Source organism: Nycticebus coucang, chromosome 15 (genome assembly GCF_027406575.1).
Source record: "Nycticebus coucang isolate mNycCou1 chromosome 15, mNycCou1.pri, whole genome shotgun sequence".
NCBI classification, from domain to species: domain Eukaryota; kingdom Metazoa; phylum Chordata; class Mammalia; order Primates; family Lorisidae; genus Nycticebus; species Nycticebus coucang.
The window spans coordinates 39117509-39139254 of NC_069794.1; the positions used below are offsets into that span (position 1 = coordinate 39117509).

The window sequence follows — 21746 nt, forward strand, 5'->3', positions numbered from 1 at the left end:
CTTTTTGGGAATTTAGAATATTGGTATATCTGTGCATGTTAGGCTCAGTCCATGCAGTCATGGTGATCTGACCTAGTCATGGCATGTCCTCAAATGTAAGTGTAAAGCAAGGTACGTATTTGTCAACATATTCCTAAACCTGTTGTAACAGCAGGATTTTCTCACAGTATTTCTTGAGATCAGTGTTTTTCTTTGCCTTTCCTTTTTTCCTGTTCTCCATCTATTTGCTAGCTGCATTGACTTCAGCTCATACAGGGAATGCCAACCTGTTTCAAACTCTGCATTGGTGTGTATGCTCATACACTTTTCACAGAATCTCAGAGTGAATTATTCTAGGTGGTCAAGCAAACAGTGACTAAAAAATCAACAGAAAAGGTATAATTAAACTAAGACCACATAATCAATTGTTTTAAGCAGTATACATTCAGGAATCTAGTTACATAAGAAAAGCAGCATTGTTTTAAAATTTTTGATAAAAATCAACAAACGTTTTTGACATAGGGTGAGAACATAGCAATTTTATATATTTGGCTGTAAAGTATATTTGGAAGAACTATTACAAGGTTTGATACTCCTTCCTTAGTTATGCATTCCAAACTGTGACAGATAGGCATACTGAAGGTCATGTCTCTTCAAATATTATGTACAGTTTTGTGTAAAGGTTGGAAAAAAGAGAAATTCCATGGATTGATGCATTCAAACTTCTATAGCAATATTTTACCATGGTCTTTCATGGTTTGCTCACGGAGTACTTGCCACACACCACCCATGTGAGGAGGAGTAAATCCTATCGATGAACCCAATGAAAGAGTGAGGAGCGTCTACTCTAGAGAGGCAGATATGCTACTCTTTGTCATTGAGACAGGCTTTGTGATTTAAGGAATTTATTCTTGAGGCCCCAACAAGCACTGTTTGGTAAAATGGAAAGCTAGTTTTCAGAATTCAGGCTAAATGTTAGCAAAAAAGGAAATATAGTTTAAATATTTTCTGCCTTCACCATGTGTTCAGTAAAGTGCAGAAATTTTTTATGCAGTTAGCAACCCTATGTTCTATTAAATCATTTTTTCTTATAATAATTTTTTGCATGATACATTGTAGCAAAAATATGTATTTGCAGTTGAAGCTCCACTTGATACATGGGGCTGTTGAAGGCTGAAGTTGTCCTAAGTTTTCAATTAAATCTAGATGTTACACTCAATAAAATCTAGATGTTACACTCTTAATATTCAAGCAGTTTAGAATGTATTTCTAATTATTTTTTCTTCATACATACTCTTCTAAAAGAAAATACTCCTCTGTTTCTACACAATTCACTTCTAACATTTCCATATGCCAGCTATGTTGTAGCTAAAGGTTGGCTTTTTTAATGGTGTTTGAAAAATATTTTTAGTAGCACAAAATCTATCGCTGGGTTCTTTGCTATCTTTCTTGTTTTCTTGATTAAAAACAACACACATACAAAAATGCAAACAAGTTTTATTGCCAAATTAAAAAAATAACTTATCAAGAAGAGAGTAAAGATAATAATGTAATTGAATCCACGAGAAGAAACTCACTGGCAGTAGATATATAAAATGTGAACGTACCGTGTTCTAACCTGATACAACACATACAAATCTACCATGGATGCGTTTTGTTACCTTTTTTCCCTACCTTTCTAGAGTGTATGTTTTAATGACTAACTAGAATTTCATTCTAGGATACACTGTAATTTATTCAACCCACCCCTTATGTTTTACTTTTGTCTACTGTGTATCTGATTATGTCTTCATTATGAATTCTTAGATTTGTCAATATGTAAGTGTTGATGTAATGAGTATTCATATTTTAAATGTTGACAGAGCTAAACGATCTTAGAGGAATATATGTTTATGTTTTATATATATATATATATATACACACACACACATATACATTTCTGCCAATGCAGTATCAGTATGTTTTAGCTTTGTGAGTTTTTTTTTTTTTTTTTTGGTTGCAGTTTTTGGTGGCCAGGGCTGGGTTTGAACCCGCTACCTCCGGCATATGGGGCCGGCACCCTACCCCTTTGAGCCACAGCTGCCTCCCAGTATGTTTTAGCTTTGCCAGTGTGATGAATATAATATGATATTTTGTACTTGATATTCTGTCCATTTAACTGTTATCTCTAGATTTGTCAACCAAGTTAAAAAATATACATCTCCAGGCGTGGAATACCTTGGTTGATGATTTTAAGCTTTACAGATTTCCATCAGTTAAAAAATTTATGGATTACTCAAAAGCCACATCATTTTGGAGAGCTTGGACAGATCCAGAATATTCATTAGAGGTAAGACAATGTAGAGATGGCAGTAACTCAAAAGCCTTCCACTTTATCATCATTATCAAGTTGGCACCATACACAACACTCTGACAAGTAATAGTCCCAGCCTTTCAGGTACTTAAATAACTACTAATGCAATGTAGATGCCGATGGCCATAGATCAGCAATGAGCATCTGCTCCATCTCCTTTACCCATTTATTCAATTTTTTCATTCAACAAATATTTATTGAGTCTCTACTTTGTGCCAGACACTGTTTCTGTATGTTGCAGGTACACAAATGAACAAAAAATTAAAAAATTTCTGCTTTTATTGTAATCTGTAAGGATGGATTATTACCAACACATAAATAAATAGATCTATAGTATTTCAGAACAATTGTCAGGATAAAAATGCAGTGGGGTAGCAGAGGGGAGCTAGTAAGTGTCCCAGGGTACTCAGTGTAGAGCTTAGGGAAGGGGAGCATGGAAATGACTTACTGAAGAGATTTCTGGGGAGCAGCAATAGCAAGTGCAGTGGTGTGGAAATGAGAACATTCAATTATTTTTCAAAATATTAAACATGTTTTAAAATAGTAAGTATATATATTCATACTTGTGGAATAGAAATGTAGCTTTTAAAGTGAATTTCAAAAATCATGTAGGTATGACTATTTACTTTTGTTGTAATTTTCTTGAAGACTGAAGCATTTTTATGATTAGGATGGACTTTTGCTCGGATAGACGTGGTTCCATTCTGTTCTGTTACTTGAGCAATCTATGGCCTATTCAAGTTACTTATTATCTCACCAGGAACCACATTCCATTCTTCTGTAAAATGGGCATAGTGATAATATTATATCATAGATTATTCTGAATGTTAAATCATATAATGAGTGTTAAGTATTTAGCATAATGATTGCATAATAAGTTTAATTATTATTGGATCTTATGATTTGTAATCTCTGTCTTTTTTTATTTGTTCTCAGACATAGTTTCATTCTGTTCCCCAGGTTAAAGTGCCATGACATCAGCCTAACTCACAGTAACCTCAAATTCCTGAGTTCAGATGATCCTCCTGCCTCCGCTTCCCTTGTAGCTGGGACAGTCGGTGCCCACCATAATGCTCAGCTAATTTTTCTATTTTTAGTAGAGACAAGTATCACTCTTGCTCAGGCTGGTCTTGAACTCCTGAACTCAAGCAGTCCTCTCTCCTCGGCCTCCCAGAATGCTAGTATGACAGATGTGAGCCACTGCACCTAGCCTTTTAATCTTTCTTGACACTAACAGCTCAATTAATTTCATGCTAACCTCATGAAAACCTGCAAAATTTTGAGCCATTTTACTTCATTTACATACTAGCACTTGCGAAGTGTAAATGTTTTAATAGATACCCTGTTTCCCCGAAAATAAGACATCCTCTGAAAATAAGACCTACTTACAGGAAAGATAAGATGTCCTCTGAAAATAAGACCTAGCGCATCTTTGGGAGCACACCTTAAAATAAGACACTGTCTTATTTTCGGGGAAACAGGGTAACAGATTGTCCTTCTGTGAAAGCCCTATCCCAAACACGCAATAATTGTCTTTCCTTTGCTGTATGATCTGCAGTTACCAGGCTCATCCTCTTTGGTTGCGTTTGTCAGCACTACCAAACACACATTATTTGCTGTTCACTAAACTTGTGATTTGGGGAGGGCTTCAGAAGCAATAAGCCTCAGTCATTATCTCAAAGGCCTTGCAATATAGCTGGGACTATAATACCCACAAGGAACATACAAGATTTATTAAAAAAAAAAAAAAAAAAAAAGACAGACTAATTCTGTGCAGATGGAGCATGGATTGAGGCCCCTCACCCACCTGCTATTCTCAGGTCAATCCACACTTTTCTGCCTTGGAGCCCTTGACCATGCCATTTGAAGATCTTATCTTATCTCTATTAGTCAAAATAGCACTCATATTTCAAGACACATCAAATGCCTTTTCCTTCTGTCTGTTATATGAAAATTTATCTTTTTCTTTTCTTTTTTCTAAAGTCACTTGAGGCTTAGTGTTAGAACGAACCATGTATTCTACAAGTGAGAAGACCAAGTTTAAAGGGAGAGTTGGTTTACTGTCCTGACCTCTGTCATGGTACCCAGGGTCTGCCTTTGCATTCCGGGCTACCTAACCCCGTCTGTGCCCACTAACACGTAATAAGGTGGAGAAAAGATCACCGTTTGAGGTGAGTTATCAGATCTATAGCCCAGGATTTTGAGGGTAGTTTGTCTGAACAGGACTGAAGAAGAGTACTGAATACTATAAAATCCTCTAACAAGAAGTCAGGTAAAGAAATTAACTAAAATTTGGAATTCTTTCTTCTATTTTAAGAAATCAAAATATAATAGCTGTTTACTCTCCATTACTTCTCTCTAATGTAATGTTGGGCACAAAGTTTAATCAAGAACTAGTTTTTTCATTTGAAATCATGAAGAAAATCTATGCTTTTATTTTTTGTAACACTGGACTTCAACCTATTTTTGTTCCAGCCCATATTTATAAAATGGAAACACTAATATTTATATGTCAGAAGTTTCTTGATTTAAATGAAATCTTAAATGTATGAAGTGCTCAGAAAATTCTTGGTGCATGTATATATGTGTGTTGTCTTTAAATATATGTTTTTATGCTTCAGTTAACCTAAATAACAACTATTAAGGCAATGCTTTTTTTAGTATTTTAGGCTATGGTGCAGCTATCAATCAATAAACAAGGAAACGTGGGAATTTGTGTAAAATTTGAGATTTTTTTAAAAATCAGGCACTGCCCAGTATGTCAGGACACACACACACACACACACAAAAAAACTTCCCATCATAAAACAAAGTCAATTTAAGCTTAAGAGGACAATTGCTACTGTCATCCAACTTTGTGATTTAGGTAGTTTATGTCATAATATCTGATACTAATATCTAACATTAGTATTAAAAGGCCATTCATTAAAGAAAACACTTTCACAGATTATTAAATAACATTCAATTAATGTAAATCATATTAATAGCAATGTTTGGTGCTTATGTAACATTTATGTCAGATCATAAATTAGCATGTTATTAAATCTCTGCAGGCTGGAAACAGCAAATCTTTGTCTGCCTTCATGTCAGCGTTTCATTAGTTCACAGGTCTAGAATCCTCACAGGAGGATCAGAAAGTTGTCAGGAGGTCTCTGAATTCTGGATTCAGTCTCTGAATCTCTGTGCTTCAAGACCACATGTCTTGACAGCTCCCCATGTGCTTGCTACACAGAGGAGGGGAATAGAGGATGTACTTTTTAATAACAGGTTTCTCAAGCAAATTAGTTATGTACATCTTCTCCAGAGGTGGCATACAAATAACTTGTCAGCGGAAGGTGAAAACATGCATTTTAGGTTGAGTCAGCCATCTTGCCTCTACATTCATAAGCAGGAAGACAAGGTTTTCTGAGTTCTGATTTAACGGGTTTTGTTTATTACTCCCATTTGAAACCATATCTTTAAGAAGAAATTGTTGAGAACGAACATCGTCATTGCTTCTCCTTCTGTGATTTATGTATTTACAGTACTGCCCTTTGTCGATAGGGGTTACATTCCAAGGCCTCTAGTGGGCGACCGAGACCACAGATAGTACCTAATTCTATATTCCACATTTTTTCCTATGCATACATCTCTACTTATGATAAAGTTGAATTTATAAATTGGATTCAGTAAGAGATTAACAATAACTTAATGAAATGTAATAGAACAAGTATAAAACTATCCTCTAACAAAAAGTATGTGAATGTGATTTCCCTCTCTCTCATTCAAAATATCTTATTGTACCCATTTTAGAGCAGCAACTGACACCTGGTAGAGGAAAGTGTGAAAAGTATAACGTGGATAAGAAGGTAGTACTGTACCAAAATGTGTCTCCACACACGTGTTTGAGTATGTGTGTATGTGGTGTGTTTCTGGAGACTTAGACTTCACCACAAATTTACAATTGTGGTTGCTTTATTACAGAAAGATTGATATACACTTAGCATAGCTTTCCTCCCCTTCCTTGTTTTGGGTTTACTATAATTTCTTTACAAAGTATTTTCTTCTCATATAGCAAATAAATATGGTAAAAATTTTTGATCAAGATTGAGATGAGGGCAGCACCTGTGGCTCAAAGGGGTAGGGCATTAGCCCCATATGCCGAAGGTGGCGGGTTCAAACCCAGCCCTGGCCAAAAACTGTGAAAAGAAAAAAAAAATTGAGATGACAAGTAATTACAGAAAATGAAATAAAAATCAACTGAGTAATGAATTAATAAATGATTTTTCTTATAGTGGATATACAAACCCCTGTTACAGTAAAATAATGAAGGGGGTCTGGGTTAGTTCTGGTTAGATTCAGATATTTTTCTATATAGTTGATCATGGGTATAAGACCAAAATGTGTTCTTTTTAAATTCCAGTAAAATAAGATATCACTACAAAGATATACTTAAAGTAAACAAATCATAATACCCTAAAGACGTTCAATACAAAATTAGTGCCTACCATATGTCTATCCATTTTCCAAAGTCAGAACTATGGTGACAACATAGAAGACAGGTTATGAATTAGAGAGAATTATTATATGCTAAGCTGTGTGATCCCAACCACTCTGAAGAAATGAAAATGATCACGGGTTTGAGTAATTAAAGACTTCCTTGTGGAAGTGCCCGTGCATATGCACCATGTGTGTAAGGTAGGACAAGCTTCTGTGGACTTTTTCTTATTTTGCATCTTCCCTATTCTTTGGTTGACTAACTCCTGCTTGCTCATGTATCATCTTTCTTGAAGAATCTGTGATGGTGTCTCCGCAGTACTCCTTTGAAGCATTTACTACAATATTTAACATCATTTATTGCAATTCTCTGTATACCTATCTGTTTCCCAAAATAGACTGGGAGCTACTTGAAGCCAGGACAATGTCTTACTGGTATTTCTAACACATATTGTAAAGTCAGGCACCATAACATGTTCAATTAAAGTTTGTAACTAAATTAGCAAGCAAACGTGTGACAGTGACAATATTGCATGGTGCTCAGGAGTTGGCCTGTGGAGCCGGATAGCCTGGGTTCACAACCTGGCTCTGTAACTTTTTATTTGTGATATTAGGTGGGTCATTAACTTTCTGATATCTCAATGTCCCAATCAGAAAAATAAAGACAATAGTAACAACTTTCTCAAAGATTCATTACGGGTGTTGAAAGAGTTAGATCACATAGTGAACTTAGCACAGTGCCTGGCAATTACGTAGAACCACTGCAATTTTTTTTTTTTAATCATTTTATCTACTATTCCAAAATAAAATGAACATTTGGGAAGATATTCTTCAGAGTGTTGGAAAGGGTATCTCCTATGAAGGAGAGTCAGATATTATTTTGAGATTGGAGTAATGAGTGCATATTGGTGCCAAATTAACAATGATCTACAAAATCAGAATGATAGTCACACCCACATTTTTTTTTTTTTTTTTCAGTTTTTGGCTGGGGCTGGGTTTGAACCCACCACCTCTGCCATATGGGGCCGTCGCCCTACTCCTTTGAGCTACAGGTGCCGCCCCACACCCACATTTTTGAGCAGGGTCTTGGCATTTGTCATTACCATAAGAGACTGAATGTGTTACTTTTGGTTCAAGCAAAATATAATCAACCATAATTGATGAGAAAATCTAGTCATTTGAAATATATATTGAAAAATTTTAAGAAATAAGACTTTTTTGTTGTGATTATGGAGTCCATGATTTGTGTAAAAGATTGGTTTAAATACCATATGTTTTTCCTAGAATTTTAATGTTAAATTTAAATGTTATAGGAGATGGCTTTGAAATATGACAGAAACTGTGAGGAAGAGCCATAATAAAGTATTAACTTTTCCAAAAACTTAAAAGAAGCTCTTTATAATTGCTTCACATTATTTCGGGATTTGTTCATTAGGGGATTCTAGAAAGCTTTTGGACGTATTTGTAAAAAATATGTGTTGCTGGTAGAATCATCCATGACATGGAAGACTTACGGGGAAGAAAAGAAAATTGTAAGGTGATTAAATGGTTAAAAATACTTAGCTTTCTAGAAAAATATGTCACTAAATGAAATTTTCAAACAGTGTGTACTGTGGGAGAAATATCAGATATGCGAATGTATGAATGTATGATGCTACAGAAAGGTAAAAGCAAATAGCATTACATATTTATGTCTCTTAAAACTAAATTACATGAAATTGCTTTGTAGTCTCAAAAATATTCATAAAATGGGTATATTTTTACTGATAATTCACTTGATATATTTCCTTTTGAGATAGTTTTTTTTTTGAGACAGAGTCACATTTTGATGCCCTTGGTTGGAGTGCCATGGAATCAAACATAGCTCACAGCAAACTCAAACTCTTGGGCTCAAGTGATCCTCTTCCTCAGCCTCCTGAGTAAATGGGACTACAGGCTCTTGCTACTACACTTAGCTATTTTTTAGAGATGGGGTCTTGCTGTTGCTCAGGTTGGTCTTTAACTCCTGAGCTCAGGCAGTCCATCTGCCTCTGCATTCCAGAGTGCTGTGATTACAGGTGTGTCTGGCCTTTGAGACATGGTCTTGCTCTCTTGCCCAGGCTAGGATGCAGTGATTGTCATCACAGCTTACAGCAACCTCAGACTCCTGGGCTCAAGTGATCCTCCTGCCTTAGCCTCCTAAATAGCTGGGACTACAGGAGTGCCCCACCATGCCTGGCTAATTTTTAAAATTTTTTATGGAGAGATGGGCCCTTGCTTGCTGTTGCAGAGGCTCAACTCTTGGGCTTAATCAATCCTCCTGCTTCCACCTCCCAAAGTGCTAGGATGTGTGGTACTGTTTGTAGGTGATTATAGGCATGAGCCACGATGCCCAGTCCTTGAAGGGTTATTTACCATTGATGTAAAGAATTTCACCCAAGGTGAGAAAATATACCAAGATCTCTGATACAGTAAATGTTAAGCTGAAAAATATATTTATTAAGTTAAGGGAACTTAAAACTAAGATTAATGTAATAATTCTGGGGGTAAGATAACTAATATATTTAATGAGTTTTAAATAATCTTAACTTGACCCTCATGGATAGATTTAAAAAAGGGGGCAGAGATCTTGCAACCTTTAGAGCAGGGGTCCTCCAACTGTGGCCCGCAGGCCACATGAGGCAGTGTGACTGTATTTGTTCCCGTTTTGTTTTTTACTTCAAAATAAGATATGTGCAGTGTGCATAGGAATTTGTTCATAGTTTTTTTTTTTAAACTATAGTCTGGCCCTCCAACCGTCTGAGGGACAGTGAACTGGCCCCCTGTTTAAAAAGTTTGAGGATCCCTCCTTTAGAGGCAGAATAATTCCTAGTATATAACTTATGACAGAAACTCTAATATTTCTGGCTGTCATTAATTGTTGACACTTAATATACAAAAACTCAAGAGTGGCTTAGTTACATTCCAATATGTTTTAATTGTTTTTGGGGGAGGGGTAATTTTTAATTTAGTAGTTCCAGTGAAGCTGGAGACTTCAGATATTTTGTCTTTGGTTTTCAAAACAGCTTTTGTATATAAATAAATTTCCTGTACTATTTTAGTTCTAGACTGCGACTTTTGAGGTCAGAGGCCACAATAATTCTTCCTCACCAGAGTAGCTAATTTAAACTCCTGTTTATTTTTCATTAGTGATGACTTTGGTTTACTGATGTCACATTTTGGGGGATAATTATTGATTCTTGCATTTCTTCTCTTCCAGAGTTAAATATTTCAAGTTTGATGACTAACTGCTTTGCAAACCTTTCCTTTTGACCCAGTTATTTCTTACACTGCCCACTATTCAACTCAACCACAGAATTTAGTCAAATATGTCTGCAGGGTTATTAATAGGTAGTCAAAATCCTCTGGGTATGTTGGTCAAGGCGGGGATGGAAGGGTAATAACTCCATGTTCTGGCATCTAGTAGAATATGTGAATTACTGTTTTCTTGGTCCCTGGGGATTAATTTTCATGTGGGGATTCTCATGCTATCTATGACAAATAAAACGTGATTTGATAATGTTGAGGAATTTTAATCATTTGAATTTAAACCGTACTGTTGAGTAGAGCGTATTCTTTTGGAGCACAACCTTCTAAACAAACAAACAAACTACCTAGAAATAACAGGTTTCGTGGTGAACTAAGTTTAGTAAATGCTCATTTTACCACATTCTTGGTAAGGCACATGAACATAGGGAAACCTTTGAAAAGTTGTCCCACAAAACAAAAATATTAAAAGCTTTCAGAATGTGTCAAGTTGTTCCACAAAACATCAGTATACTTAATAGGTTTAACTGGAGATTACCCAAATTAATTTGAATGCAAAAACTCTTTATTAAAATGTATTTAATTTTTTCCCCACAAAACATTTTTATTGTGTCTGTTTACATATTTTTTCAATGAATGTACTGAATTTTCTGCTATGTAGATAGTTGAGAGTGCTGTGTGTTCTGCTTATGAGCCAATAAGCTGAAAGTGTTCACCAAGTGTCCCCTGGTGATAATGTTTACATGCCTGCCCCCTTGTATTTGATGACCTTGGAAAAACTTCTCTTTGAAGAGTTAGTTAATGCTCTGTTTGTACTGAGTACACGGACCCGGGGTGTAGACCTACCTAGAGAGCACAAAGTGTCCAGACAAATGTGGGACATGAGAGCAAGAAAGTCTTCATATTTGACATCATTTAAAAAAGTAATGTATCCTTCAAAAAGTTTCTAGCTATAGGTAAAAACCCTCCAAGCAAAGGAAACTAATGCTAGTCAGAGAGCTTCTGGATTATTTGGATTGTTGCCTTTTACAAAACAAAATAAATAAATAAATAAAAATTCCACTAACAAGTTGATGTCTTTCTAAGAAAAAACCATGTGTTTATAAATTGAGGATTATAAATCATCTGCTTCTTTGGTTGAAATGTATATACACAATTAATGCATGCTTATATGTAGTAGTCCTTTTCTCTTGAGTAAATGAATACGGGAATGCTTGAACAGAACTCTTTTTTCCTTTCTCCAAGCAGGGTAGGATTCAGACTCAAATTTCTGCAGGACAGTTACTTTAACATCCCTAATTTGTAGTCATCACAGCCTCTTCATGGATTTCACTTGTCTCTCTTAATCCTGGGAAATGTTTGGTATCCTTTTGCCTTGCTACATCTGTTTCCTGAGGTTGATTTAGTTGGGAAGGTATCGATGATTATAAATACTTTTCGTATTTTAGATTTAGTTTATAGTTTCTGCAAAGATAACACTTTTACATATAATCATCTGCTTTTGGCAGATACTTTAGAATTCAAATAGAAAGGAACAAAGATAAAGAAGACAACCATGTGAGGTTAATAATATATATAGAGAGGTAAATCTTGGGCACTGATAAAGTTGAGCCAGGGTCATGGTTTGTCCACAGTGAAGTCCCTGAAAAATATGAGCAGAGTTATCACAATGTGAAATTAATTAAAAAAAATGGGTTTTTGTACTTTAAGCATAATACATGGTTATGACAGGAATGAAAATCTGCTGATGGGAAAAAAATATGTACAATTCTTTACTAAGAGATAACCACTCTTAATATTTTAGCATATTGCCTTCCAGTCTTTTTTCTATGTGTATTGCTTACTTTACTTGATTTCTCTGTCTCTTTCTCATGTTATGATATGTCTATAACCTACAAGTTTATATTTGTATTTTCATGTTACTTAGAACATAAGCTTTCCCTCATGTTATCATAAACTGATAAGCATCACTCTTCATGATTCCATAATGTTCAAGTAGGTATGCAAATAATTAAGCAAATTATGTCTTTCCAATCAGAAATACATTATTTATATGTAAATATTTAATATTTAATATACTACGATATAATATGTATATATAAAGTTTTCTTATATCTTGGTTTTGTAGAAGCAGTTTACTAGGGAAAGAAATGCCTGTAAACAGAGCTGGAGCTTTTTCCTAGGGGTAAATAAATTGGACAGGGCAAGTGAACTCTTGTAGATCAGCAAGCTGCTTTCACTACTAAATGCTTTTTAGTGTTCCAAGGCTAATCTCAATGCTCACTTACTGCCATGTATTTTTCAGCTACACTGTTACCCCGCAGACTATTTGATTTTGTCTTCCTCCCCAAAGAAGGGCTCTTGTCTTTAATTTCACATCCCTAGTATCTAGCCTTGCGTTTATTTGTAGTAGTCTTTTTCTCTTGAGTAAATGAATAAGAGAATGGTTGAGCAGAACTCTTTTTTCCTTTCTCCAAGCAGGTAGGATTCAGACTCGAATTTCTGCAGGACAGTTACTTTTACATTCCCTAATCTGTATCATCACAGCCTCTTCATACATTTTACTTGTCTCTCTCCCCCACCCCCCAGGAAGAGATTTGGACTTAATTTCTCAAGAACTACAGAAGAGATCGGTGGAAGATTATGTCTGTGGAGAGGATGGGGATTGAAAAATCTGTAAGAGTATCCTGCCTCTATCATTTCCAATGACCTTTACTTTTTTGAGGGACTAGCCTCTTATTAATATCACTTTTGTTTTATTTGTCACGTTACATTTCTATTTCACCTTGCATTAAAAACAATAAATGGGCTAAGAAGAATTACCAAACATTATACCGTGATGGGAGGGAGACTGATTTTAGCATGAGCTTGATTTAGGGATGTAAACTAAAGAAAGAAGATCTGTTGTGATGATCTGGGGTGTGTGTGTGTGAGGGATTATTCAGAACTGCAGAAAAGGGTGTACTTGGGGGAGTTTATAAGTGTTTGAGGTATTAAGTGTGGATTTGGACATCTCTAAGCCATTGCTTTCCTCTTTTAGTACAGATGTTTGAAAATAATAAAGGCTGTCCTATGTGTGAAGCTGGCAAAAACAGTGAGGTCATCTGTTTGATCAGCACTAGGGGCGTTCAGCTTGCTCTGATCCTCTGGGATAGAGCTGGGTCACTGCTGTGGATAAGGGTGGGTGAAAAGTGGCTACTGTTGAGGCAAGTGATTATTCCAAAAGAAAATGGTTTGGTTAATTATTTCACTTCCTCCTTTCAGTTAAGTTTTTATTTTTCTTTCTAAGAGTAAGTGATTTCTAGCAAAGCACTCACAGTTTTTTTTTTTTTTTTTTTTTTTTTTTGTTTATCCCAATTTAATTAGATATTCTGAGAGGTTAGGTAAATTAAGACTGCACCTTCTGATAAATTGGTAAAGCCAATATTACAGCTGGATCTACCCGGGCAGTGACATCTGCTTCTGGCGACAGCAGCGCCCTTGTCTTGGTAGTGCTCTAACTCTCTAGGAAGGAATTTTAAGTATTCAGTTAGGATCATCTTTCTGAAGTCTTCAAACTTGCCCACCCCTGGAAGTTAGTGACTGAGATTGCAGTAAAACAACAAGCCTATCAATAAGGGCACCTGACTGTAGTTTGTGAAGGCATAGAAGAAAGTTAATGTTAATAGGTAAATTTTCCAACTTCCCCTCAGCCAAGAAGTTGTGTATAACTCCAAGGAAAGGTTTCCAGTAGTCTTGCTCTTGGGAAAAAGGGCAAGTGATTTACTCATCTTTCCAAGTCTTCTCTTTCAATCTCTTCCATTCTTTGCTCAGGTAGCTCAGGACTGTGCCCTCACCTAATTGAAACTAATCCCCAGTAGGGTGTTAGTTGATGGCTTTAGGGTGTTACCACCACCAAGAGTATTTGCATTTTAATGAAAGGTTTTAAAAGAACTTAAAGCTTCAAGAAGGAAAGCAATAAATCTCTATTGGTGGAATTTGAGGCAATGTGATAGATTGGGCAGGAGATATCTGTGGTGAAAGGAGCCCACTGGGTCTATTCTAATCACAGCGTGAGTTAAAGTGTTCCTACTTAGTAGCCTATAGCCTGCCTTCTACTTCCAGAGTGAGGGCTGTTGGGACAACTCCTGTGGCCAGAATAATAAAGTACTGCTAAACAGTTTTATTTTCTTTAAAAGAAGAACGAATTAAAGGGCTAAACATTTCAAATCTTTTAACTTCCTTTTTCTTTCTTACTTTCTCTACAGCATCTTTCTTTACATCTCCCAAAGCCTCTGTTCTCATTCTCTGGGCTTGAGATTTATATTTAACATTATGTTTATACTTAGAATTCCAAACATTTTTTATGTCTTACTTTTCATTTCCTGGAAACTTCATGACCACTGGAATTGATGAGGCAGGGTACTTACGGAATTTGGGGGGAAATGGTTTTACAAATAAGGTTAAGATTTATTTAAATAGATAAAGGTGAACCAGACGCTGAGCTGTGTTCAAGGGACACAGAGACATATTTTATGTACTTTCTGCCATGCAGTCTTGGGAGTGAAACAAATAAGATGTTATCTGAGTCAGTGCAGAAATAACTGTGAGAGAGCTGTTCGCCATAGGCTATCCGTGCATGGCAAAAAATATTAACTAGAATTGGTTAGGAAGTAGTAGATGAAGATTTAATCAGGTTTAGCCAGGTAAAATGGGGATGAGGATGGGGTGGTGTAGAGAAGAGATTTGTTGACAAAGAAGGCATCTCCTAGAAAGGTAGCATAATAGTAGCTGGGAGTTGTGGTGGGCGCCTGTAGTCCCAGCTACTCAGGAGGCTGAGGCAAGAGAATCGCCTAAGCCCAAGAGCTGGAGGTTGCTGTGAGCTGTGTGATGCAATGGCACTCTACTGAGGGTGACAAAGTGAGACTCTGTCTCTACAGAAAAAAAAAAAAAAAAAGAAAGGTAGCATAATAGGAGAACAAAGCAACACAGGAAACTGTTAAGAAATTCAATAGGGCCAAATATAAGCTGTGAATGTGGAGGAAAAAGGTGAAATTGGAAAACAAGGCAGGAGCAAGTATTGGGTGCCCCTGGCTCCATGGCAAGAACTATGAATCCTATGGGAAGCTATTGACATTTTTAAGTGAATGGAGACATGGTCAAATTTCCATTTTACAGAAATTCTTCTGAAATTGGTATGGAGAGTTGGAGGCTCTGGAATGAGACAACCTTGGAAGCCAGGTCTTGGAAAGAGTTTGGGGAGCTGGGGCAGTAGAACAAATAAGAAATCAGGGGTTGATCTGGAAGGTAGGAGTAGAGATAGAAAAGAGAAAATAGAAAGACTTTGTGGAGATGATACTCAAGTATTCAAGATAAGGAAAAAACAGAGCTGAGACCTAGAGTTGTGGCTTAGTCAATTAGATGCCATTTTTGCTAAACCAGGAAAAGCAAAATGGGCTTTAATGGGACAGATGCTGACTTCAGATCTGGACAAACTGAGTCTTAGATTACGATAGAACATCCAAGCACAGATTTCTGGTAGATAAGCATTAACCTGACTGAATCCCAGGAGAAAGATCTGGGCCCTAGGTGTATATTTATTTAGCCCTTAGGCTTTATCATCAAGTGATGGTGACAGAAAGTATCAATCAGGAAGCATGGAAACTACCAGAGGGCTGTTGATTGAATGTAGGCAAATAACAAGAGTTAAAAACCAATTAAGCATGAAGAACAGTAATGAAGAAGAAGAAGTGGTAGCTAGAGAAATACTTCAGAGCTATAAGGAGGACAGTATCCCTGCTGGTTAACAAAGTGCAAAGGAACAATCTCCCTCTTGTTCTGGAGTCCTCCAGGATTTGGCTGCAGACAAGAATTCTGATGGTGTCAATCTGCGCTCTTCTTCTTATTTCACTTGTCTAAACTCATTTGAAACAACCTGGATAGTCATACATCTTCACACTTTCTTTCTTTCCATTCTCTTTGGAGTGTACTTTCTTCTGCACGTCTCACTCAACCTTCAGAATTCTCTTCTCATGACCCCACAGCCATCTTTCTTCCCACAACATGGGAGTGTCCTCCTCCATCCTGACTTCCAATTATTATTTGGATTACAACTTTCTTATGGAAATTAGCACATTGTAGTTTGCATCATAGTCATTTATGCATCAGACTTTTCCACAGGGCATGAATACAAACTTTTGAAGATTAAGAACCCATTCTCTGGCTTGACACCCAGTGGTAAGGGTGCCGGCCACATGCACTGGGGCTGGTGGGTTCGAACCCAGCCCAGACTTCCTAAAGAACAATAACAATAACAAAAAATAGCTGGGCATTGTGACAGGCATCTGTAGTCCCATTTACTTGGAAGGCTAAGGCAAGAGAATCACCTTAACCCAAGAGTTTGAGTTTGCTGTGACCTGTGATGCCACAGCACTCTACCCTTACTGACAAAGTGAGACACTGTCTCAAAAACAAAAAACCATTCTCCCACATTAGCCTCCTTAACAGACTCACTTGAAAATGGCAGTTAATAATTACAGTGGAACCCCCATAGTTAATCATCTCCCCACATTGACCACTTGCATAAGTTGACCTAATTGTGCCACATGCACTATCAGGGCAGTCAGGGGGCCTAGTTCCTCATGTTGACCACCTCTGCAGGTTCATCAGTTTATTACAGTCCTTTGGGTGGTCAGCTTACAGAGCTTCTGGTGTATTTGTTCAGTGACTTTATATGTATTACTTACCTAAATAAAAGAGATTAGATCTCTTGATTTCTGATGAGTCTAGACAAACATGGAAATGCTTACTTATGAGAATCTATAAGGTGGTTTTGATATATCTATATATCTAGGCACACATTGGTTAGATAAATGATGGAAGAGCATTTCATAAAAGCATATTTAATAACACAAGGGCAAAAAGTGGAAACCCCATGCTAAGAATTTACTTCAAACATTTTAATATTATATTATTGGTGTTATTTTCATGCAAAGATAGTGAATACTGTCTCCTCTTAATTTCTGCTTTTATAATTTTAATAATTAGTCTGGTACAATAGGCACGTATAGCACAACTACTGCTAAAATTCAAAGTATTTTCATTTATCTCGAAGGCAGATGTAAGAAGCTATTTGCCAGTTTCTCAATAACGTCCTACATATAGTCGTAGCCTTTCCAGTGTATTTTAGAATATTAAAAGTAAGGCACTTAGTGGGGGGGTTCACTTAAATAGAAGAAGGGTTAAATGATAACTTGACATATCTTTTAAACGACAAAAAATAAAGAAATTGCAAGACCTTTTCACACATTAGATATGTATTGTCATTTATCATCTAGATATCTGGCTAGCAGTGCGAAGTAATAAAACATATCATCGAAAAATGTGCTATAGGTCTGAATCACTCTTTCATTCCACCTCCCAGCTAACTGTAGTATTAAATCAAACAAGCAGAACATTTCCTTAGGCAGCCATTGCCTTTTAATTTCCTGAAGAACCTTAAAATATCATTCATTACAAGTACTACACATATTTGGTTTTTAAAAGTCTCATAAATCAATAGCAGGCTGACTGTAATAATTATTACAAGTTAGTGCATAATTTTCGTGCTGAAGGCTGCATGCAGAACTTTAGCATATGCAAACGAGGCAATTCAAACTGTGTATAGATATTAATATGAAGAAGCAGGTAACGAGGTGCAGGCTATGAATTATGCATCAGGAGTGGCTGATCTTCAATGAGGAAAATGAATTCAGCATGTAATCTAATTAGTGATGGAAGTCTATTACATCTAACTGCAAAAGCAACCGTCCTTGAAACAAATTTATTTACAGTCCATGTTACCACTTGAAACAACTTTGAAATGATGTGTAAGACAACAGCTTAATTGTAAAAATTTTTTGTTTGTTTGTTTCAGTTCTAGACCTGGAAGGCCTCCTAAGAGAACTCAAAGTGTCACCTCCCCTGAGAGCTCTCACATCATGCCACATTCTGTCCCTGGCCTCATGTCTCCTGGGATAATTCCCCCAACAGGTAAGCATCCTACTATTTATGTCAAAAATATTTAAAGCAAGCCCATGGCAGAGCTTTTACATATACCTATAGTTATGTTGATCCTTATACATATCAACTCTATTTTCTGCACCCTAAGATAATATTGCTAGTGAGAGTCTATTTCAAAGCTGTGCTATGATTACCACCATTTCTTTATTTAAAAGAAAATGAAAGATGATTAATTGAGCGCAATGCTAGAAATTATTTCTTCCCACATATAGCAAGCAGCAAGTTATTATCCTTGTTTTTTTATTAAGAAATTGAAGTTCAGAGAAAATCAGTGACTCTCTCAAGGTCATTTAGCTGGTCGTTGTCAGTGGTCATTCAAACCCAGGACTCTGGATTTCATGGTAGGTGCTCATTCAATAAAAATTCAAAAATGGGTAGACAAGCATCTAAACAACAAAAACGTAACTGTGTCAAATAGAAATATCTCCTGATTTTTCTCCAACTGATAAATTTCTTTTAGAACCAGTTGAAGATTTTTGACAACATGTAAGTAAAAGAATAGTTTTTTACTATAGTCTTGACTGCATAAGCTCCATACCATGATCAGTTCTAATAACGCACTGCAGCAAAAATAACTCATTTGATTTCTACCTCCCGGATGTGTCCATTAATTATTTTTTTAACATAAACATATATTTGCCCATCTTTGATGTTTCATCAGGAAATGAACCATAGTCAGGGGCAAGATCAGATAATGATGATATTATTATAGACATGTAATATTTATATTCTTGTTTTCATAGAAGTTTATTGAGGAGATACACATATAAATGTTGTGTAACACGCCTGATACAATAAGGATAATTTGGCAAGATGTGAACAGAGTTTTCCTTTTTTCTCTGAATTTCTGTTTCAATATTTTCCTTTTCTTTATAACTTTTGCTTTCTGTATGCGCTAATATAATCATGGGTAGTCTGATTTCACAGTCTGTATTTGGGTAAAATTTCCCTGAAGTTATTGACTGTCTCTAACTTGCCTTTATTTTTACAGCAATGTCTGAACAGCTCATTCACCTTTGTGGGTACTTATCAAACTTCTGTTAAATTGAATTTTAAGCTATTTCAGCTATTTGTTCATGTTATGTATTTTTTTAATCAATACACCAAAATTTCTTAATAGCAAATAATTGAAATTCTCATGAAGATTTGTATTTTTGTGCTAATTTTGTGAACTGAAAACTGAGATATAGAAAAATGAAATTAGTAGCTGAAAAGGAACCATTCACAAGTCAGGTATCATATCAGCACTTCTATGGGTCTAGTTATATTTCTCAAGAAATGGAATCTTAGTGCCTCATATTCTAATTCTGAATTAGGGATTTGGAAAAAAATGTAGTACTTTCTTACGATTTGATTGTTTATATTTTAACCAAATGAAATGATAACTGTTTTAAAATATGCCTTCTTGGAGCTACATAGGAAAATCTTTTGTACCATGTATTAAACTCTTAACTTTGATATGTTTTATGATTGAAAGACTTGAGTTTGATAAAAGAAAGTCCTAAGAATCTTTGTGACATAATTAACCCCTCAATGAACTGCAGTTTGGAGTCTTTTTTTTTTTTTTTTTAATAATACTTAATAGTACTTTCTTACGATTTGACTGTTTATATTTTAACCAAATGAAATGATAACTGTTTTAAAATATGCCTTCTTGGAGCTACATAGGAAAATCTTTTGTACCATGTATTAAACTCTTAACTTTTCATATGTTTTATGATCAAAAGACTTGAGTTTGATAAAAGAAAGTCCTAAGAATATTTGTGACATAATTAACCCCTCAATGAACTGCAGTTTGGAGTCTTTTTTTTTTTTTTAATAATAACCATTTCAATAATCCTTTCTCTGTATTTGGTAAGCTTATATTGACTATCAATTGTTACTTAATCATGCTTATTTTAAGGGCAAAATGTATCCTATATTTTATTCATATTAAAAGAGGAAAGATCTGGTTCCAAATAGTCTGCCAATATTTAATCTTTCAAGGTGAGGGCTATAAATAATTCATTACCAAAGCAATGATTAAGTAAGATAATGCCATAAAAATCTGCATATGGTCACACCTCACCTAATCTGCATACGGCAACACCATCAAGTAATTTGGGGCTAAGTTTCTAAATAAAGTTCATATCCCAAACCCCAAATCAAAATATTAAGTCATTTTTGAAAGCGCTCTTCCTGAGCTATAGCACACACTTTCCTGGCTTGGTGAACAGAGGTAGAGAAGACAGTTTCAATTTGACTCATTGATATGGTCATTCGTTTTTGAAGTAAGATCATTTTATGTATTTCAGTTGTTCTGCCTTGTTCTGATATGTTATTTTTTTTTTAAACATTTTTTCATTCTCATGTGTTTTGAACCCACACACCGGGAACTTCTGTTGAGCTTACTGGACAAAAGACCTTAAGCAGTCATTTTCTAGAGAAGAATGAGGGAACAGAGGCTCCTGATGAGAAGGTACCAGACTAGAAAGAGGACAGTAGCTCAGTGTTCTTTGCACCCTGGAAATGGCTCTAGAATAGGGCATGTGAGCTCACTGTTGCCTGTTTCACGTATGTTCCACTTTTAGACATTGGTCCAAAGATTTGCGCTTGCCAGAAGTTTGACTGTTTCACATGAAGGGTGTTGCCTTAGTATTTTCAATATGATTCTTCTTTTAACATAGAATCATTCTAGACGCAGAAGTTTAGATTTCAAGGAATACAGAATAATACCTTAATATATCGGGCAACATCATTTACTATGTTAAAACACTAACTGGAATTCTAATGATCCCTAAAGGAATCTTACCGTTATCAAGGAGAATAATAACACCTTGCTCCCAGGAAGCCATGTATTGGGAAAATATGATTTCATGTGAATATGACTTTCATATATTAGAATGTTATTTATATTTACTGCTTTCTTTAAAATATGTTATTTTTATTTCCTTCTGAGATCGGGAAGTGTGCTGTTTATTTTTAAACTGAATAATTATGTTATATATTTATATTGTTGATATTAAGCACACTAGTTTGATAAAATTTCTACTGCTTTTAACCTGTGAGTTGAATTCTTAAAGTTTGTTTGCACAAGCAAAAGAAAGAGGCAAACATACAAACTTCAAAATAAAGAAGAAAAGAAATAGCAAACAAAAATTCTCCCAAACCTCGAGTCTGGTCTAAGATTTAAATTGTAGCCTATCTATGAACATTGACTTGTACTTTAGTATTCCAAGCATTTGAAAAGAATAAAAAGTTGCGAATTTACTTTCAAACTTGCCTAACTTGCTCCTATAAATCTAAAATTGATGAATTTAGCCAAATTTATAAATATTCATTGATTTGTTCCCATTCATTTCCTTAATTTTTCTTTTCAACAATTGAACATTTTACTTAAATGATAATCTTCTCTGGAAGCATCTGTTTTCTTGGGAAATAAAAACTATTTTTAAATTTTTAGTTGTGTCTTTTTCCACATCTAATACTATGCAATTAGGTTATCTATAATTAAAAATAAACAAAAGCAAAACAAAACAATAATCTTTGTGATTGCTTGTGGAGTTTTTGTTTTGTTATTTTGGTTGCTTGAGTGGGCATATAAAAAAATCTTAGGAGGGGGTGTGGGCAGCTG

The 21746-nt window shown here is 35.5% G+C and overlaps 1 protein-coding gene across 2 annotated transcripts in view; it reads left to right on the forward strand.

Moving 5' to 3' along the window:
• DACH1 (dachshund family transcription factor 1) overlaps positions 1-21746 on the forward strand; it is a 446358-nt gene that overhangs the window by 164510 nt on the left and 260102 nt on the right. For both annotated transcript variants that reach the window (XM_053563860.1, XM_053563861.1), the window contains exon 2: positions 17988-18103. In XM_053563860.1, the coding sequence (XP_053419835.1) occupies positions 17988-18103 (116 nt within the window). The remainder of the gene's footprint in view (positions 1-17987; positions 18104-21746) is intronic.